This window comes from Hemicordylus capensis, chromosome 3 (assembly GCF_027244095.1).
Source record: "Hemicordylus capensis ecotype Gifberg chromosome 3, rHemCap1.1.pri, whole genome shotgun sequence".
In the NCBI taxonomy this organism is placed as follows: Eukaryota; Metazoa; Chordata; class Lepidosauria; order Squamata; family Cordylidae; genus Hemicordylus; species Hemicordylus capensis.
In genome coordinates, this window is record NC_069659.1 from 351,101,451 (window position 1) to 351,123,351 (window position 21,901).

The following is a 21,901-nucleotide window of genomic DNA, read 5'->3' on the forward strand; positions in this document are numbered from 1 at the left end:
GCTGCCCTGTAACACCTACCATTGTGCCTTATCTCAACAGGATGTTCTTAGGGCTGAATTGGTTCAATTAGTGGCACTGAACCAATTAGTGGCACTGAACCAAGCTTGTCTCCTACTTAAGGTGGCACTTTTGAGCACGTTTTGACCTCTGCTGCCTGTGTAATGCTGGTTTCAAGGAACGACAACATTGCTAATGATTTCCTAGAACGTGACTGTGTATATACACACCACACACATACTCAGAAATATCACTCTACTATAAGCTCAATTTCCTGGAGAACAGAAAGTGGGATTGTTGAATGCAGCAGAAAGAACACCTCATAGAAACTTGGATTGGATACTTGCTAGGCCAACAAGGGCTCTTGCACACTCCACAAGACTCCAGATTATTCTTTTTGGCACAAAAGACCTCCTTGTCCTTGCCATATTATGAAACGCAGCTGCTTATAAACTTAAGCATGGCCCAGAAACAGAGGTTGCCAGGTGTGCCAATCACTTCCTCATGGGAGTCATAAGGTAGGAGATACAGTGGTTACACAGAAACTAATCACACAAGTCTGAACAGCAAATGGTTTACAGAATAATATTTTTTTGGTACATATGGGCCCCATGGTAAAATAAATAAAACTAACTGGGCCAGGCATAGAGCATCTGCACCTCTAGTTCTCCCCCTGCCACCACTGTTTGCATTGCCCATCTGCCACCACCATTTTCTCCCCCTGTCCACCCACCCACCACCATTTTCTTCTCCCACCCACTCAGCCAGCTGGCCACCACTGTTTTCTTTTTCTCCTTGCCAGCAATCCTGTCCAGCGCTTTCCTCTCCCCTGCCAACAGCAGCTCATTCGCAAACTCTCGCAAGAGCTGCCACACATGGGATTCGCAATGGGTACACCATAGATAGATAGATAGATAGATAGATAGATAGATAGATAGATAGATTAAAAAAAAATACAAGACCATCCAGTGGATAAGTCAGAGGCCTACAAATACACTTGGATGTAGGAGTGGCCCATGGTAGAGTTGTGGCTGATGGACAGGGGGAGAGCAACTGGCCTATCCATCCCCAGCACAGCATCCCTCCAGTGGCTGTTGCTGGTGTCTATCTTATGTTGTTGTTCTTCTTTTAGATTGTGAGCCCTTTGAGTACAGGGAGCCATTGTATTTATTTGTTTGTTTGTTTGTATATCTGTGTAAACCACTTTGGGAACTTCTGTTGACAAGCGGTATATAAATATTTGTTGTATTGTATGTGAGGCTGCCTTGCCCCATGCTTCTGGTGGGGGACAGCCTCCTTAAAGACCAACCCCTGCAAGTTTTGAAAGTGGCACAGAGGCTGGGAAGGGGGAAGGTTGCTAGCAGCCTCCTCTTGCTGCTCACAAACTTTGCAGATATGAAGAAAGGTGCTCCTCCTTGCAAGGCTTGCTAGGATGAAATTGGTCAAAGACCTGCTCTGGTGGTGACTGGTGTTTTGCTGCCCAGCTGGGCGTTTTCCAGACTAGCTGCTCAACAGCAGCAAAATGTCTCCATTCATGCAAGTCGCATTCAAAATGTAAACAGCAGGGGGAGCAGTTTCGTGGAAACTAATGACCTGAAAAAAACAGCAACTTTCTTACACCAGATATTAATTATTAATTATTATTGTTGTTGTTGTTGTTAATATTAATTCAATTTCTATGCTGCCCTTCCAAAAAGGGCTCAGGGCAGTTTACACAGAGAAATAATAAATAAATAAGATGGATCCCTGTCCCCAAAGGGCTCACCATCTAAAAGAAACATAAGATAGACACCAGCAACAGTCACTGGAGGTACTGTGCTGGGGGTGGAGAGGGCCAGTTACTCTCCCCCTGCTAAATAAAGAGAATCACCACATTAAAAGGTGCCTCTTTGCCAAGTTAGCAGATATACAGTGTCTTAGCTTTATATCGCAGCGATTAAATTTGAAACAAGGCATTGGCAATGTGAACGGCACCCTGCTGTCCACATAGGAACTGGGGTGTCACAATGCAGGAAGTGTGGAAGCACACTTCCAAGATACGACGTGACCCTGTTGCAGGGTCTAATCTGGAACATGCCCTGGTGCCCCAATACTTTGCTGCCTGAAGAGCCTGCCTTAGCTCATGAAAGTTCCACTCTTGCTTGTGTATTAAAACATAGGATGGGATTGGTGCTGAAACCCTGAACTCAGAGGCCCTGCTGCGGAGATCTGCAGAAGCTCCACAAAGCTTTCAGACAAGTCTTCCACATGGTCTTTACTTCCTCTTAGACTTAGGGCCAAACTATACAAGATGGAGGCAGCCGGTTGTTCAAGCATCTTCCCCAGTCTTTTATAGAGTTGACTCTCTCTTTTTCTTTAACAACAAAAGATGCATGTATGTAAGGAGAGCTAAGTCCTCCTTTGCTTGACCTCCTTGTGTTCCTCTAGTGCAGGCACCTTCTTGGTCAGCCCAACTCTGATAGCAGAAAGAAGCCAGGCTGGAGGAAGAAAAGTGCCAGAAGGGATAGAGCATGAGAGGGAAAACCGGCCAGGGGTTCCACTCTTTTGGTGTACAAATTTGATCATGTTCACCTCCTGCTTTACATGTGAGGTGTATTTAAGTTCAGGTATGCTTTGAGTTCATTAAGGAGGCAAGCATGCTTGTGCAGACACTTGTTGTGTGCCGCTTGCTTGAGCAAGGTTGTTCCGGACATAAGGTTTGTTTCTGTTCAGTTTCAAGGAATGAGATTGTTTATTTGGAATGTATATTGTGTTATCACTTGTTGTTTATATATATAGATATGATGTACTTCTGAGGAAGACTGTTTCAAAACTGGCAAGATTACCTAGGACGCCTGTTAAGGGATTCACATTTCCAGTTTTGTGAAGCATGAAGATTTGTTTGGCATCCCCGGCTTCGAAGCACTGTGCATGTTTTGTACTCTAGCTGTGAAGATTTGGCCTTGAACTTCTGCACTTGTGTTTTGTATACTCTTCCTGTTTGTACTGACCTTCTATTTTCTAGTCTGCTGCATTTTTTGTAACTCTTTGCAATCATATCTTGGTCTGTAAAGCTGGTAAATATTTGTAGCATGCTTCCATGTTTATTCATTAGTATTTATATGCATATATATGTTTACCTTGTTTAAGGTTTTTTTCACGGATTTCTGTTTACGCTTTGGCTTACATGTGAGCAGGGCAGACAGACAAACATGGCTGCTCCATCAGGTCTCAGTTGGCCTTCAAGAAGCACCATGTTACTAAAGGGCAGGGTACGGAAGAGAAGACACCCTTTAGGTATACCACTGAGACTTGGAAACTGGTGTTCTTCAAGAATAACTGAAGAACTCCGCTTGATTTGCTTGCACAGGTCAGCAAGATGTATATATTTTTAAGAAGTCTGTAGGGTTTCCCCATACTTCAAATATACTGGCAGACATCCAGTATATCCAATAACTTACTGAACAGGACTAATCAGGACTTACATCTGGCTGTTCAGGGCCTACCTCCCAAAGGGTCTACTCAGGAGAGACTAGCTTGGGTACCTGTTCAGGGGGAGGAATGACCTAGGAGCTCAGGAAGTCATCACCAGTTCTTTACTGGTTCCACAGCTTCTAGCAGAGCTTGTGCCTTTAGCCTACCTTGCCTGGTCCAGTTGTGGACAAAGGTGCACAAGACACCTGTACAATTAAGAGAGAATAGCTTTGACATTCAGGGGTGTTAGTTGCTCCAGAGAGACAGCAGGAAGACACCCCAGAAGGTACAAAATAGGTAATTCATTGGCCAGTCTAGGATAGGCACGTAGCTTCATCAGCCTAAGACTGGCCAGTCCTGTGGCGGAGATTGTGCACAGATGTCCAGTCATAGGCCCAGAGACAAGACAGTGGAAACCTTATATCCATGCATGAGCCTAAAATGTTCTGGCATCAGTAGCTCAGTCTTTGTTTAAACCTGAAATAATTATTCACCTTAAGAAATACACCCTCAAGGGAACAGAAGATCACCAATGTGAATTTAAAAGGCTCAAAACATGAAAATTAAGAGGTTCCATAGTTCAGTAAGAGAGCATCTTGTCTGTGTGTAGAAAATCCCAGTTAAGACTCCCTGTCATCTCCTGTTCAAGTGGTCTGAGGTTGAAATAAGAGCCTCTGGCAACTTTAAAAAGGCACTGAAGACGCATTTATTATTCACCCAGGCTTTTAATTAGATTTATGGTTTAAAATTTTTAATGCTGGTTTTAAATCGTTTTAATGTTAATGTTTTTAATGTTTAAATGATTTTAATTGTTTAATTGATTACGTTTTTATTTTAACTGTTAATTGATTTTAATTGTTTTTATTTGTTGTAAACTGCCCTGAGCCATTTTTGGAGGGGTGGTCTATAAATCAAATAAATAAATAAATAACAGGGCTGCTACTGTTGCTTTCTGCATATTTTTGATTTTTATAGCCCAGCTAGAAAAATTGGGAGAGGAGGACATTAGTAAACTTGTAGACATCACTGTTGCTCAGCATACAAAAGTTAACAGAGATAAGGGATACCTCCCTCTCCCCACTGAGTATAGCAGGATTCCACTCCCAGCAGAGATGGGGGACTCTGAAGGTCCTTTTCCCTCTGCATCATTTGAATAAAACCGCTTCTGCCATTGCTACGATAGCAGCAAGTTCCAGAGTACTGCCATGAAAAGCTCTTGTGAAGCTCACCATTTATTGCAAGGGGCTGGGGTGGTCCCCCTATGAGGCAGCCACTGGTAAATTTGCAGGGGGGGACCACGAGGGCTACAAGATGCCCCCCACCTCCCGTTATTGCTCACTGCCATTGGTGTGGCTTCTCAAAGAGCTGCCTCTGCTGCCACTACCACCACCTTCTAGCCTGGTGCACAGCAACCTGTTAGTAATAAAAAGGAGGAATTGAACAAGGAAATTATGAAAGAGCAGTAGAGTACAGTAGATAATCTATGGAGTGCTCTACTGTCCTCTACTCTACTAAATGCAGTAGGCGCTCTATAAAAGTCTATTTGGCGCTTTCCAGACTAGACCCTACAACGGGGTCATGGCATATCTCTGAAGGGTGCTTCCACACTTCCTGCATTGTGACACTGCAGTCCCTACATGGACAGCAGGGTGCCGTTCACATTTCCAATGCCTTGTTTTGAATTTAATTGCTGTGATATAGAGCTAGGATGCCATATATCCGGCGTGAAAAAGTTGCTGGTTTTTTCGTGTTGTTAGTTTCCGCGAGACTGCTCCCCCTTGCTGTTTACGTTTCAAATGCAACTTGCCCAAACGGAGGCATTTTGCTGCTGTTGAGCAGCTAGTCTGGAAAGCACCCTGGCCTGATATAATTTCATCTTCCTCTTTTCTTCTTTCTTTCTTTAGTATATTTGTATAACACACCAAATGTGCATATCTGACTAGGTTACAACTAGCTCCGCATATTTTAAAAGGCAATTAAAAACAAATTCACATTTAAAATCTAGTTATAAACATGGGTGAATAAGTATGTTTTAAGTGGCTTCTTAAAAACTGTCAGAGGTTGGGAGGCTCATACTTCAACAGGGAGCACATTCCAAAGCCTTGCAATGGCAACGAAGAAGTCTGTCCCTGAGTAGCCACCAAATGTCCAGTGGAAACTACAGGCAGGTGTCCCCAAATGATCTCAGTAGGCAACGGGGCTCCTAACAGAGAGTTCTCTTAAATACCCTGGACCAAAGCTGTTTAGGGCTTAATAGATTATAATCAGCACTTTGTATTTTTTGGAAACATATTGGTAGCCACTATCATTCTTTTAATAGATGTAATATGGTCACTTTGAGATGACCCAGAGATCAACCTGGCTGCCACCTTTTGAACCAATTGTGGTTTCTGGACCATGCACAAAGGCCGCCCCACATACAGTGCATGGCAATAATCAAGTCTAGAGGTTACCAGTATACATACTACTGTTTTAAGATCATTTATCTCCAGAAACGGATGCAGCTAGCTTATCAGCCAAAGCTGATAAAAAGCATTCCTGACCATTGCCTCAACCTGAGACACCAGAGAGAGGTTTGACTCCAGAAGCACTCCCAGATTGCATACGTGTTCCTTCTGGTGGAGTGTAACAGGCAGATCACAAGTGTCCCTTGAATTCTGACTTCACACTATAAGTACCTCCCATCTTATTTTGAATCAGTCTTTGTTATCCCTCATCCAGCCGATTACCACCTCCAGGCAAACATTTAGGGAGGTTATGCCTTTTCCTGATTGAACTGGCATGGAGAAATAGATTTGGGTTGTCATTATCAGACTGATAACACCCTGGACCAAATGTCCTGATGATCTCTACCAGCCATTTCATGTAGATATTAAAAAGCATTGGAGACATTATAAAGCCCTGCAGGATTCTATATGAAAACTCTCATTCTGAAGAGCAACAATCTCCAAGTGGGGGGGGGGGGGCTGCACAGGTTTGGCACCGAACTGGTTCAGACGAGTTCTGAAAAGGTTAGGGTTAGGGTTAGGGTGCCACAGGGACAGAAGTGACGAGTGGGATCTTTTAAAAAAAAAAGAAGGAGAGTAGGTCCTTATCTGGTCTCTACCGCTGCATGCAACTTCCTGCTATGATGGCACTGCCCCCAAGAACCAGCATGCAGCACCAGCATGGACATAGCATCCGCACAAATGAATTTGGACCTCATCTGAATCGGATCAGTGCCTCAGTTCATGTACATCCCTACCTCCAAGCTATTAAGTTTCTGATTTCCCTTCCCCTGTAAGATTCTGCTGACCTGCCAATGCTACTTCTGTTCCCCACCACCACTAGACTAGCCGCCTCATAGCCAGTGAACACAATCCCTGCCTCCCCATCTCCAAACAGGCCCAAACACATTTTTAACTAACCTCACCCAAGTTCTTTTCATACTATTTCATCAGCAGTGCATGAGAGACACAGGAGGGTACGCACAATGGTGGAAAGTGTTGCTGCCATAGAGGAGCTAGCAGAAACAGAGGAGAAAGTAAAGTGTTTATGTGCATTTGCACATACTCCTGGGGAAGCAGCAGCTGCTGGGGGAAAAACTAAAATGGGGCACATGGCGGGGATGAAAATGGGGCACTTGGTGCCCCGCCTGAGGTGTAGCCCCGTCTTCAAGCACTACTGCAAGAGGTTCTGGGCAGCAGACAGCTGTTTCCCAGGTCATCTCCCAACAGTGAAGAGCCAGAGCTGCTTGGTAGAACTCAGTCATGCACCTTCCAAGCAGGTTCAGGGTCATAAGCTACTTGGTAGAGTGTCCGAGGTATAGTGCCTGTTTATAGGAATGAAGGGCCACAGATGAGAGAGACCAAGTTCTGTTTTTTACTGGGCTTCCATGGGAATGCATTCTCGGAAGATGTTCTGCCAGCAGGAGAAAGCATTCTGCCCATGCCCACAAAGACCCAAGGAAAAGAGGAGCTGCCACGTTCATCCCCTCAGCCAAAGGAGGACTGTGCTCAAGACGAGGGCCAGGTGTCTTTGGCACCAGCAGCTGATGAGTTTAATGAGGCAACGAGCCCTTGAGCATCATGGCCAATGGGTGGGAGGAGGTGACAGCCCAGTGGGTATGAAAGACAAACACCACAGAGGACTGTATCAAAATATCTTCATGTTAGCTTCCCCCAGGGCCTCCCAAATCAACATTTCTGGCCATGAAACAAACAAGGTGGCAAAGACGTACACCACACCCTACCCTCAATGAGAGGCTGTCTGGGACTCTTAAATACATCTCCTATGATGTTGTTTCAGTCTGTACAGTCAAATGTGTGTCCCTATGTGGCCGCTGCATGGGGTGCAGGAGCCGCTGGGCCTTGAGCTTGATCTGCCAGGAATTAACCCGGAGTGTTCTGGTGCCACGTCGGATCACACAGGCATACCGCCCTTCGCTGAACTCGGTAGCAACGACACGCAGGTCCTGGCTGGGAAGCAGCTCGAAGCCTGGGAGGGAACGGGACAGCAGCTCCCCATCTTTATACCAGCTGCAAATGAGGGGAGAGCAGGAGTTAGAGGGGGGACTATGCTTCTAGCACTGACCCCTTTGCCCATGCCACTTCCCAGAGCACTGACTTCTCTGCAGCTCTGCACTCTAAGATGGCAGCTTTATTAATGTCCACACTTGGGAGAAATATAGCCACATCTTCCCACATGCATTTTGCCAGCACTACTACTATGACGGCTACTATTTATATACTTCATTCCAACAAAAGTTATCATAGGAACATAGGAAGCTGCCATATACTGAGTCAGGCCATTGGTCTATCTAGTTTCGTATTGTCTACACCAGGGATTCTCACGTTGGGTCCCCAGATGTTATTGGACTTCAGCTCCCACAATCCCCAGCCAAAGGTCACTGGGGCTAGGGATTGTGGGAGTTGAAATCCAATAACATCTGGAGATCCAACATTGAGAATCCCTGGTCTACACAGACTGGCAGTGGATTCTCCAAGGTTGCAGGCAGGACTCTCTCTCAGCCCTATCTTGGAGAAGCCAGGGAGGGAACTTGAAAGCCAGGGAAGGGAACTCAGCTCCATCCCCTAAGGGGAAGATTTTACAGTGCTCACACTTCTAGTCTCCCATTCATATGAAACCAGAACAGACCCTGCTTATATAAGGGGACAAGTCATGCTTGCTACCACAAGACCAGCTCTCCTCTGCAGTTTACATAGAAAAATAAACCACTAAATAAATAAGATGGCTCCCTATCCCCAAAAGGCTCACAATCTAAAAAGAAACACAAAGTAGACACCAGCAGCAGCCAATGGAAGGATGCTGTGCTGAGTTTTGATAGGGCCGGTTGCTCTCCCCCTGCTTAATATAAGAGATTCACCACTTTGAAAGGTGCCTCTTTGCTCAGTTAGCAAATCATTAAGCAATCAACCACATGGTTCCTGCATCTTGTTCCGAACACAATTTATCCACATCTCCTGTTCAGATGTGATGTTCAGATGTGCACCTGTTCAGATGTGTACCTGTGGAGAAATCTAGTTTGGTATTTCCTTGCTAATGGAACAAGGTTTTTGACACACACTTGATAACAGCAAACAAGGGCAGACTCGAGCAGAGCACCAGCATAAGGTATGGTGTAGGAATACTGCCCTAAGCTTTAAAAGTTGCCAGATTTGTTTCAGACCATGTGCTCAGAAGGAAGTCAAGGGAGAATGTGGGCAGTGCTTAATTTTCAAGAAGAATAGGACCTGTATTTGAGTCCTGCTATGTGCCCTGGATGGAAGCCCTGCTCCAAGGGTGTGCAGATAGGATGCAGTTGCTCTGGAGAGGAGAAGGTCCTCTGTGCATATTTAGGGACACTTATGTATTCATATCTTTTTTAAAGCAACAGCAACATGGTGGTGCTGAATTGCAACTTCTTTATATGAAATAAGGATGGGGAATGAGGCTTCAGCTCAGTGGCAGAGCTTCTGCTCAGAAGGTCTTGGGTTCATTCCTGGCATTACCAGATAGGGCTGGGGAAAATTCCTCCCTGAAGCCCCGGAGAGCCTCTTCCCATCAGAGTAGACATCTCCAGCCTCCTGTTGCAATGAGTAGATGGTTTCGTAAGGTAACCAAGTGGCTTGATTGCTGTAGTATGGAGGTGCTATCACAGGGCTTCCCCCTGCCTCAGATAGCTTAAGGAAATATGCATCACACCCAAGACAGGAGACAAACATGAGTTCCTGCTCTGGGGGCTATGCTGCCCCCCTGGGGCCACCCTTGCACTATTCCCTTGAGACTACTACATTATTATTGTTTAATCTGAATTATGGATCCTCACCTCACTTGGATTGACCTGGAAGAGTTCAGCCCACAACGGAAGGTGATGACCCTGCCCTTGGAGATGTATCTGGTCTGCACAAGAGAAGGCCGGGGAGGTGAGGAGGACGACGAGGCGGTAGCAGAATGCTCTGTAAGAAACATGACAGAAAACACACACTGCACTGATGGCAGCAGATACAGCTGCGACTTTTCAATACTGTCTTTATTCTAACTTGACACTTTTTTCACGGATTGTCAGCAGACGGCACTAAGAAAGCATGCAACATACTTCAACATCATCTAGATGTCTCGCCACACCTCTCGTCAGCATGTGTGCTGAAATTTGAATAAGTCAGCATCTGGAAGAATTTCAGATGATGCCTAAACTGGAATTCAGAGGCAAACCTGGATGTTCCTGGTGTGGGTGGAACATCAGAGGATTGCTCAGGGAAATTAAGAAAGAAAGACACTTTTGATATTAATAGTGAAGTTCCTCAGGCCAGTTCTGCATGTCCCAGAGGAATTGTTCTCTGCCATGTGCACCCACGTAAAATCACATCCTCTTCTATGTCAGAAATCCCTCTTCTGGAAAATAATAGATTGTGTGTGCACAGGGCAGGGCTGTAGCTAGGGGAGAGGGGGCCTGAGTTCACCCCTCTCTCTGGCAGCACCACAGAGCGAGGGGAATAATGAAGAAAATAGGGAGGGTGGAGCTTGGGGCCTGGGTTCTTTGCACCCATCCGCTCAATTATAGCTATGCCCCAGGGCACCAGCATTGGAGAACCTGGCTTTCTACAAGATAGAATGCCAGCTTTATGCCAATGCTTGAGAATGCTATTTAGGATACTTTTATAAAGAAAAGAAAACATCAGAGTACCAAGGGAAAATTGACTGTAAGGATAAAACGTATATGTAGCACATAGGGTAGCGTTCTTTGCCATAAAAGCCCCCCCAATTTTTTTGGGGGGGGGAAGTATCATTAGCTCTTTCTGATTACACAGTAATTATAACTGCATAATTAATTAGCTGGTAAGAGAGTTTTTTAATGTCTGCATGTGCTTTATTTTATTAAGTATGTCTGTGTAAGATAATATGAGATAGATTAGTTTTTGTACTGGATAATCTAATTTTAAGTCTGCATTATGTAATGTTAAGTCTGCATTATAAAACTTGATGTATGTGTTCAAATTGGTACTGTCTGGCAAGTATTTAAAATTATTTTAGTTTTTGCCTTTTCTATCTAGTGAGGCTGAGAAAAGCTACCGCAGGGTTAAAATATCAAAAAACCCTTCCAATTTAAAATAAGAGTTAAGGTACTTAAAATTGCATTAAACCCATCAATAGGTTTAAACCTCAATAGGTTTAATCAGGTTCTTTTGCACCAAAAATTGCCTCCAATTATTTACTCCCAAAGCAGCAATTTGCAGCTAATAGGAACCTGCCTTCTACTAAGTCAGACCATTGGTCAGTACTGTCACAGACTGGAAGCAGTTTCTCCAAGGCTGCAAGCAGGAGTCTCTCTCAGCCCTACTTCGGAGATGCTGCCAGGGTGGGAACTCAGAACCTTCTGCATGCAAGCAGGCAGGTTTTCTTTCCAGAGCGGCCCCAACCCCTAAGGGGAATCTCTTACAGCACTCGCATGTAATCTCCCATTCAAATGCAAACCAGGGCAGACACTGCTTAGCAAAGGGGACAAGTCATGCTTGCTACCAAGCCTCCTAATGGTGCAGTGGGGAAATAACTTTTATAGCAAGCCAGAGGTTTCCAGTTTGAATCTCCGCTGGTATGTTTCCCAGACTATGGGTAACACCTATATCAGGAAGCAATGATATAGGAAGATGCTGAAAGGCATCATCTCATACTGATGGCAATGGTAAACCCCTCCTGTATTCTACCAAAGAAAACTACAGGGCTCTGTGGTCGCCAGGAGTCAAAATCGAGACACAAGAACAGATCCCCACCACCACCAAAATAATTTTCAAGGAAATTATCGTTTCATCATGAGAAATGTTGCAATTACCTATTAGTACAGAGATTTTTGGTTTTACAAAGCAGCAACTCTTTTGAGATTAGCTTGAAGGCAAACACAATTGTTCAGAGCAGTGGCGGCCCCTACTGTTGATTTCCAGCGAACATGGCAGGAAATTACTTTTGCTGTTTTTAAATCTAAACAAGGAACATCGAGGGGTGCAAGAGTGATTAGTTGGCCAAAGAGAAGAAAAAGAAACAGTTGGTGCGCCCTATGGATGGTATCATTTCAGACTGCAGGTGGAGGTGACATGCTTGCAAATCACAGGAGGAGAGCTGGTCTTGTGGTAGCAAGCATGCCTTGTCCCTTTAGCTAAGCAGGGTCTACCCTGGTTGCATATGAATGGGAGACTAGAAGTGTGAGCCCTGTAAGATATTCCCCTCAGGGGATGGAGCCACTCTGGGAAGGGCAGAAGGTTCCAAGTTCCCTCCCTGGCAGCATCTCCAATATAGGGCTGGGAGAGACTCCTGCCTGCAACTTTGGAGAAGCAGCTGCCAAGTCTGTGTAGACAATACTGAGCGAGATGGATCAATGGTCTGATTCAGTATATGGCAGCTTCTTATGTTCCACAGACCTAGGATATTTTTAAGCATGGATGAACAATTAAACTAGGGTTTCTAGTAACAACTGATAGAATAGTCCATTAAATATTAGATGGTTAATTGGTCAGGTCCAATTTTAAATCAGGAGAGAGCTTACAAGCTAAGGGCTTGTGTATTTGGCAGTGGGGGGCTATTTTTGATTTGGTGCATTACTAGAATAAAGGTATAAATAATACAAAAAATAAAATAAAGGTATTAAAAGTGGAAAGGCGTCCTTTCCTTCTAAAAGCGGGTATTGTATTGAAGCCAGGGATTATGGGAGTTGTAGTCCAGCAACAGCTGCAGGGCCTCATGTTGGACACCCTGATTTACATGTTTGTATATAAACCAATTAATGAGTGCAATGGTTTACATAAATTATTTAGAATTAAAAGTGATCAATCACTTAAGATTGTAATAATTACAACAATTACCTCCTATAGGTAATCGAACAAATAAATAAATATAGTAAGCCTATAGTTAATATTGTACACAGCTTTGGGTGCCTTTGTCAAGGCAGAAAAGCAGGATCAAAATGCAACATAAATAAATAAATGAATGAAGCAGCAGAGTCCCCAGACAGAGAAGCTGCTGGTGTGATGTGTTTTGCTTCCATGTCCAAGGCACCTGCAAACTCACCGAAGCAAGCGTTGCAGGTCTTGGGGCAGTGCCTCTTCATAAAGGCTCGTTGGCGGGTGCAGAAGCCCTGCTGTGCCCATGGCTGGCACTGCCTCTTCTCATCCAAGCAGCCTGCAGCGGGTGGGGAGAGAAGTCGCAGGATCAGGCACATGTCCAACAGCGGCAGAAACTGCGCCTCTTCCCTGGCTGATAAAGTCCTGGCCACCTGCACTCAACGTAACTTGTGAATCACTGTACCTGTGTACACTGTACGCTCCTTGCATGAGTGCTCAACATAATGTCTGGACAGGGCAACAGTCTGTTAATGGGACTGCTCTGGGACAAGCCCAACATTTGGGATCGTGTGGGGAATCAGTGGATCTAGAGCGAGCAGCTCATTACAGAATAAATGTGTACAAAGCTTTGGTCTTGGAAAGTACTGACAGAGAGTTGAAGTAAACTCAGGTTTATTGAAGGATGATAAAGGGGTACAGAAATGTAATATTGCTTAACAGGCAGCACCATATTAATTAATGACTAATAATACCAATTAACTGACCCGGCGCAGAGCATCTGTGCCCCTAGTTCTCCCTGTGTCTCCCCACCAACCCTTCAGCCATTCTCCCCCCGCCCCCCCCCGCCCCCCGCTTCAGCCCCAGTCCATTCTCCCCTGACAGCTGGCCTGGCCACTTCCTCTCACTAGCCACTCATCTTCCTCTCCCCCTCCCCTCGCTCATGAAATCTCGCAAGAGCTGCCACTCATGGGATTAGCAACGGGTACACTTTAGAGAAATAAATAGAGAGAGATACTGTATAATAATAAACTGAAACTGGCGAAGAGGTGTTTTAGCTTGAGATCCGAATTACAATCAGCTCAAGGCTGGCCAGAGGAATGGGCCTTAGAGAACAGCTTTAGAGTTTGGAGAAGAGGTTTGTTAGTATACCTGGATCCTTTCCGATGGTGTGCCAGACACTTGTTGCGCTAAGCTGGTGCTGAGGGACCTCTCTATCCAGGAACAAGCAGGAAAATGGGGTGCAAAAGTGGGGACCTGTGTGCCACTCATGGGTCAGGAAGCCCGTAAAAGTCTAAAGGTGGTCTAATCCCAGGTGACCAGTTCCCTGACGCAGCCAAGCGTGCCGCATAGATTGGACCTAGAGACAGGGCCAACCTAGAGGCAGAAAGCAGGACAGGCATGAGGCAGCCAGATGGAATAGCTGGTACCCAGATGCACGTGCACACATTGGGTGAATCCAGAGAAGATTGCTTGATGGTCTCTGTGATAGAAATAGGCTTCCTTGGGGCCAAGTGCTGATCACACCACCATGCTAATGAGGGCAACATCCCTGATGGACAAAATAATACATTTTGTCCTGTTCAGTTCTAGGTGAGTGTGCTCTAAAGCACAATGCAGTGAAAAGGTTTAGACAACCTGTATGTAAAAACACTGAATAGGTGGACTCGGAGCTTATCTTGTGTCAGGAAGACCTTCTGGGCAGAAGAGCATGTTTCCCATGTTCCATGCCAACCATTAACACATATTCTAGAGGAATGAGCTTGCTGCAATCTTATCTGCTCTTCTTGTCAAGGAGATTTTCACTCAGAAGGTTAATCTTTTGTGCCAACACTGAGACATGTTTCACTACTCCTTTCAGAGAAATAGATTCTCATTAACTCAGGAACCTCCTCTGTGCAGGAGCAAAGAGGAAGCAGGAGGAATAGTCCTCTTTCAGTCATGAGTTAGGCTTGGCCTGGAGTTACCTGGAGTTACCTTTCCATGCTACCTGCTAAGTGACTTATTCTTGGGAGTTAGCCCATGTAGGCAAATGGTGAGCCCACAATCTCATGGGTCCAGCTAGTCAAAATGGAAATTACAAGCCTGTAGTCCTTCTTTGCTGATTGCACCTCAGGCCCCAGTAAGCAAATCCAGATCCCAGCAGCTTGCAATGACTTTCCCCCCATGTCTTGCTATGGGTCTAATTCTGTCTATACACCAGGCCTGCACAACATAAGGCCCGGGGGCTGAATCTGGCCCACAGAGACTTTTTTGCTGGCCCTCAGGTAGAAATATCCCACAGCAACAGCAGGAGCTTTGCTCTTGGGTTGTTCCCTCTTTTCCAAGTAGGGAGGGGTGGGTATTCTCTTTTTGCACGTTTATTCAGAAATATGTCCTGCAGTATACCTGGTAAGGCTTACTCCCAAGGAAGCATGCCTCGGATTGCAGCCTGAAAGCAACAGCAGTTTAGAGAGGGCATGCACTGCAGGTGCCCTACAGCTGAGCAGGGACAGGGCCTATTTTCCAGTCACTATCCTTGGTTAAAATTATGGGTCCCTTGATGATGGGAAAAGATTCACAAGTAGCTAAAAACTGCGTTCCTTCATACTGTCAACTAACGTTAATATAATAATGCACAGAAAAGTTACTTCAGCCCCTGCACACCAAGTCATGGTTGGTTCTGGCCCACCAGGGCATTGAAGTTGTGCACCCCTGCTATACACAGACAGTAGCTCTGTAAAAACATAAAGGTTCCGTTGGCATCCTGAAAGGACCCACAGGAAGCGTCCAACGGGAAAGCCCTGGGAGTTTTCCACATAGGGCTTTAAAAGCCCTTTAGCTCCATTCTTCCGGAATGGAGAGGGTGCATTCACATTTTGGCCAAATTTACCCCCAAGTCCCTGCAAGGAGCACTTCACACATGATTCGTGTTTTTCACTGCATGTTAGAGTGCAGCCTGATTTATCTCTCTCTTCTTATGTGTTCAGTCATGTCCGACTCTCAGTCACTCTATGGATCAACGCACTCCATGCCATCCTATCCCGTACAGCTTCCTTTAATTCCACCATGGTCATTCCAGTGTCATTTTTAATAATATCCAACCACCGAGTACAAGGCCATCCCTGTCTCCTTCTTCTGCTGATCATTCCCAACATAATTGTCTTTTTGAGTGAATCAGCTCACATGACATGACCAAAATATGTCAGTCTTTGTTTAGTAATCTTGGCTTCTAGCAATGTTATTGGTTTAACTCTATCTAAAACTTCCTTATTCGTGATTCTCACTGTCCATGGGACATGCAACTATCGCCTCCAACACCACATCTCAAAAGCATCCATCCTTCTCCTATCTGCCTTCTTCAAAGTCCAAGTTTCACATCCATATGTAGGTATTGGAAATATTATTGCATTGACTAGTCTACATTTGATTGGAAGACTAATATCTTTGCTCTTCCAAATTTTGCTCATGCTGATCATTGCAGTTCTTCCAAGTGCTATACACCTTCTGATCTCAGGGCTGCAGTCACCACATTGATCGATTTTAGAGCCAAGAAAAAAATTCTTTTACTACCTCAATTATCTCATTATTGATCTTCACTCTGACTTGTGTATTCTCTGCAGTCCTCCATATCTTTGTTTCCTTGATGTTAAGATGCAAACCAAAATTTTCAATTTCATCTTTAATTTTTAAAACTAGAATTAGACCGATTTATATCTGATGTAAAAAAATCAACTTTTTGCATCAGGTTTTTGGGATAACTTTTGAGTTCACAGTAAAGCCCCTCAGAAAGCCCATGGTAAAGCCTGCTGTGTGGCGAACTCCCTGGCCAATCAATTTAAAGAGTACAGCTAGGCTATGATTGGCTGGGCCTCGCTGAACATTCCAGAGGGCAGTTAAACAGCTTCTGTGGGAGAGCACCTACGATAAAAGGACTCCGAAGTAAAAGAGCAGGGCAGGGGCGTAACTATAATAGGGCAAGGGGAGACAGTTGTCTGGGGGCCCACTGCCTTGGGGGGGGAAGAGGCAAGTCACATGACTGACTCCCCCAGCCATGCACCCGCCCAGGCTTCCTTCGGTTTATTTATTTATTTATTGTTAAATTTATATACTACCGCCTTTCATTAAAGCAATCCCAAGGCGGTTGACAGCAAAAAATTTAAACACAAGATGGTAAAAAAGACACAATTAAAATATTAAGTGAAAAAATTATTAAACAAATCTGATTAAAAATTTAAAACAAAAGCGTAAAAGCAATACAGACTATAAAGAGCAGCAGCAGAGAATCAAATAAATGCCTGGGCAAAAAGCCAAGATTTTACACTTTTTCTAAAAGCTGTGATGGAGACCGAGGAGCAAATAGCCACTGGGAGAGCATTCCAGAGTCTGGGGGCAGCAACAGAGAAGGCCCTGTCCCGTGTGCACGACAACCGAGCCTCCCTCATTGTTGGCACACGGAGCAGAGCCCCCTCAGATGACCTCATCAAGCGGGCAGCTACCCTTGGGAGCAGGTGGTCCCACAAATACCCCGGGCCCAAACCATTATGGGCTTAAAAGGTCAAAACCAGCACCTTGAATTGGACCTGGAAACAAACTGGTAGCCAGTGCAGCTCTTTCAAAATGGGTGTGATGTGCTCCCACCGGGCAGCTCCAGCTTCAGCTTTGGTTATATTCATCCTCCGAAATAGATGTGAGTGTTGAGACCTGGAGCTACCAGAACAGCATGTCTTTCTCTAGTACCATTAAATGACTTGCATCATCCACAATTTACAAAACCTTTTTGAAAATAATTTAGGATGATGTTCTATTGTGGCACATAGGAGATATATATATATTTGCAGATCTATCTGTCTGTCTATCTAAATTTTACTAAGCTTTTTGTTACCACTATTCAGCCTCATTTAAGATTTCTTTACTTCATGAGCTGAGCTTCAGTGGGGGCGGGGGGGGGCATTTTAAAATCTTGTCTCTGGGCCCACGCCAACCTTGCTAGGCCCCTGGAGCAGGGAGTGGGGGACTGGAAGTGCTGGAGGGAAAGGGCGGCCAAGGGAGGTGAGTGGAAGGGTAGAGACTGTGGAGCTGCTTACTGAAGAAGGCTGAGGGGGGCAGGAAGTGTGTTGGCTCCATTTAAGACACCTTCATGGAGCTGAGAGTCTGGCCCAGGGGCATAGCTGGGGGAGATAAAGAAAATAGGGAGGGCTGGAGCTGGGGCCCATCAGGAGCTGGGGGACTGGGCCCTGTGAACCCATCCACTCATTTATAGCTACACTCCTGCCCAGACCCCTTGCTTAAGCCTATATTACTACTATTACTACTGCCACTACTATCTATATACTGCTTTTCAACAAAAAGTTCCCAAAGTAGTTTTACATTTTAACAGGATATTAAGGAAGGGAAAGTGCTAAGGAACCCCCTCTCCTCCACTGCTGCTTTGATGAAATGTTCTGCCTCCCTTAGGAAACTGTTCAGGCATCTCCCAAGCAACATCTCGTTTATCTTTTACTTAGATGTAAGTCCCATTAGAAGAGTGATCTTCCACAACTGAAAAACCTGTCTCTGAAGAAGAATCACTTTATTCCAGAGCTGGCATTACAAGAGCCCAAGGGAAGAGAGAAAAGGAATCAGCTCTGTGGGGCTGATAGGGAATTAAACTAAGACCCGACACTTAACCAATCCCTTCAGTTTTTAAAAGTTAATTTCTTCCTCATTTCTTTTACTGAAAAGTTGTGAATGTACTGAAGAAACTTGTGGTGGTGGTTGTTGTTGTTCCTACAATGAGGCCCTCTGTCCCTCTGGTGTTCAGAACACATGCCTTATTACCATCTGCCACAGGAAGGGCAGTTTCACATTTGGGATAAATTGAAATTGGTGGCAGCAGAGTTGTATGAAGTGGATAGTAGTGACAGGATGGCTTTAGGGGAACTTAATCCTTTACAGCTTCATCGAAGACATCATCTAAGTCTATCAAGTTGCCTTTTGTCTAAAAAGGCTGCAATTGCCGTGAGCCTTGGAAGACTACTACTGAACAGCCATTCATTATTTGCAAAGATGCAGGCGCAGCCTGTGAACACGCCTCCAGGGCAGGGGGCCGATGGGCAGCTTCTTTAAGTGTAAACGGAGCTGGTGCTCCATGCCACCCAGCAACGCCCGTGGTGGGGAATCGCCTCCACCACTCACCTGGCTCCCACAGAGGTGAGCCCCCACCAGCAGCCAGGTGACGCAAAAGTCTGCTTTGAGAAAACCTGAAGCAAAAACTTGCATGAACAAGCCATGAACAGATTTATGGAATGGAACGTAGGGGTGTGCACAAACCCAAAATCAATGTTTGGCTCGGATTCGAATTCAACTTGGGGCCAAAACGTGTGCTGCCGAACTGGTTCAATAGGACTGACCAGCCAGTCAAGTCCATTTGTCCGAAACGGTTCGTGAGTTCAGGCAGCTAATATACTTGTAAATGGGAATCTGGTGATGATTCCCCTTTACAAGTACAGCGGTGGGGGACCCTGGCAATGAGAAGAGCTGGCTGGGCGCGGGTAGCGAGGGAGGTAGTCAGAGCCCAACACAACCAGCGGAGCTGCCCTGCCTCCTTGGCATGGCCCCCACCACACACTCTGCCTTCTTTAGGAAATGGCCTGTGTGGCGCCAGAACCAGTCTGCCACCATATCGGCAGTTTCCTAAAGGCGGCAGAGCGTATGCTTGGGCCATGCCAAGGAGGGCGAGCGCCAGCACTAGCAGCTGCGCCAGCCAGGTAAGGATCTTACCACCTCCCTCACTGCCCCCACCCAGCTGCCCATTCCTTGCCGAACTGGACCTGGTTCGGTTTAACCACGGACCCAACTGCCCCTGGTTCCGTCCATGATCAAACCTCCAAACCAGCCCAGTTTGAGGCGAACCAGTTCAGCAACGAACCGAGGCGGAGCCACCATTGCACAAATGGGTTCAAAGAACCCAGGCTCCCGCACACAGGGGCTGTGGCTCGTGCTCCAGCCACGCCCCCTGCATCTGCCGTCAGATGCAGGGGGCACAGTGTGCTTGCAAATGGAGCCACGCACCGCATTTTCAAGCATATTCCGGCCAGCACCGCATTTGCAGTGAGGCCGGTAGTGGCTCTCCCTGCTTTAAAAGGCAGGGAGCCGTGTTCCCGGCTAGACTGGGAAGCTGGTGCTGGCTAAGCTTCTCAAAAATGGAGCCGCGTATTTGAACCCGAGTTCAAATCCTTCAAATGCAAGGTGAAAACAGGGAGTGTCTAGCTGTACATGTATTGAACAAAATATGTGAATAGGGCTTAACTTGACTAAGAATGCATTTCCTTTAGTTAATTAAATACAATGGCCCTGCAAAGAAGGGGGTCAAACCTCCAAGCGCAGGACAATAACTCAGCAGCAGGGGGCACTCCAAAAATGACCACTGATGTCAATGGGCGTTGGCTGCTTACTGGTGTTGGAACAGCCTGCCAGGTGGCTCCTCACCGTACAGCCGCTGGATGGCCCAGACATCATCCTGGCCAATGCGCCACGTCCTGCTGTAGGTGGCATTGGGGTGCATGAGGGCTCGGACATCACGGGAGTGCCACAGACCCAGGGCATGGCCAATCTCATGAGCTGCTACCTGCACCAGGTCATTCAACCACACGCCTGTCAAAGACAGAAAATAACAGGAACAGAGGTGAAAGAATACCTGCCTCCACCACCACCCACCCATCTAACAGGCCCTCTCGAAAGAATTGCCTTTTGGGGGGGGGGTCTTTAAAAGGTGCCTTTTGAATAAAGTTAAAGTTCACTTAAAAATCAGCCCTTTGCCCAATTCCCTTATAATAATTCTGGTAGCTTCCTTGCCCACCTTGGGTACTACCACCCACCACAATCCACTCTAGGCCACCCCTTCCCCCCCCCCCCAACGTGAAGTTATACATTTGCTGGAATCCTCATTATTCCCTATGAGGAATTCAAAAATACTTGTAAAATTCACCAATAATCGGAGGAGTGTCTGATTGCCTTGGGTTTTTGTGGGTGGTAGGCACCCCAGGTGCCTACCACCCACACCTCTTTTGTGCCCCTAGGTGCTCCACAATAGGGGATAATGGGCTGGTACAAGTCCCATTATACCCTAGGAGAAAAATAATTAAAAATGTTTCAAAAATTCATTAAAAAAAATTGTAGGAGTGTCTTATTGCTTCGGGGTTTGTGTGGTAGTTGGCACCTATTATATTATTATTATTATTATTATTATTATTATTATTATTATTATTATTATTTCTTGTTTACACAGTCAGACAGGTGTTATTGACTGGTTTGTTTTATCCAGACATCGAGTCCTTCCCAAGGACCTGGGATGGCTGAATTTTATCATCAATACTGTGGTTATTATAGATATCGTCACAGAATATAGGCTGTTCCCAGTAAAGTTGCTTTTTGTAATTGGCTGATGGTGGTTTCTGTGGCCCCTATGGTGTTGAGGTGCTCTTCAAGGTTTTTTTCGAATTGCACCTAGGGCGCCAATTACCACTGGGATTACTTTGGTCTTTTTCTGCCACAGCCTTTCAATTTCAATTTGTAGATCTTTGTATTTTGTTATTTTTTCTATTTCGTTTTCTTCTATACTGCTGTCCCCTGGTATTGCTATGTCGATTATTTTAACTTGTTTTGCTTTCTTCTCAACTACAGTTATATCTGGTGTATTGTGTGGCAGATGTTTGTCTGTTTGTAGTCGGAAGTCCCATAATATTTTTGCATCTTCATTTTCTACCACTTTTTTAATTTTATGGTCCCACCAATTTTTGGCTACAGGTAGCTTGTATTTTTTGCAGATGTTCCAGTGTATCATCCCTGCTACTTTGTCATGCCTTTGTTTGTAGTCAGTCTGTGCGATCTTTTTACAACAGCTGATTAGGTGATCCACAGTTTCATCTGCTTCTTTACAAAGCTCTTGCTGTTTGTGGTGGATTTTTCGACTTCTTATTATTATTATTATTATTATTATTATTATTATTATTATTTTACATTTTATATCCTGCTCTTCCTTCAAGGAGCCCAGAGCAGTGTACTACATACTTAAATTTCTCCTCACAACAACCCTGTGAAGTAGGTTAGGCTGAGAGAGAAGTGACTGGCCCAGAGCCACCCAGCTAGAATCATGGCTGAATGGGGATTTGAACTCGGGTCT

At 45.3% G+C, this 21,901-nt stretch overlaps 1 protein-coding gene across 1 annotated transcript in view; it reads right to left on the reverse strand.

Moving 5' to 3' along the window:
• Nucleotides 1-7,663: 7,663 nt before the first annotated feature.
• The window catches only part of LOC128351404 (matrix metalloproteinase-23-like), a 30,872-nt gene continuing 16,634 nt past the window's right edge, over nucleotides 7,664-21,901 (reverse strand). Inside the window, exons 5-8 of the mRNA XM_053310926.1 lie at nucleotides 20,209-20,373; nucleotides 12,989-13,099; nucleotides 9,759-9,888; nucleotides 7,664-7,968 (exon numbers count right to left, since the gene is read on the reverse strand). Coding sequence (XP_053166901.1) covers nucleotides 7,722-7,968; nucleotides 9,759-9,888; nucleotides 12,989-13,099; nucleotides 20,209-20,373 — 653 coding nt within the window. The 3' untranslated portion in view covers nucleotides 7,664-7,721. The remainder of the gene's footprint in view (nucleotides 7,969-9,758; nucleotides 9,889-12,988; nucleotides 13,100-20,208; nucleotides 20,374-21,901) is intronic.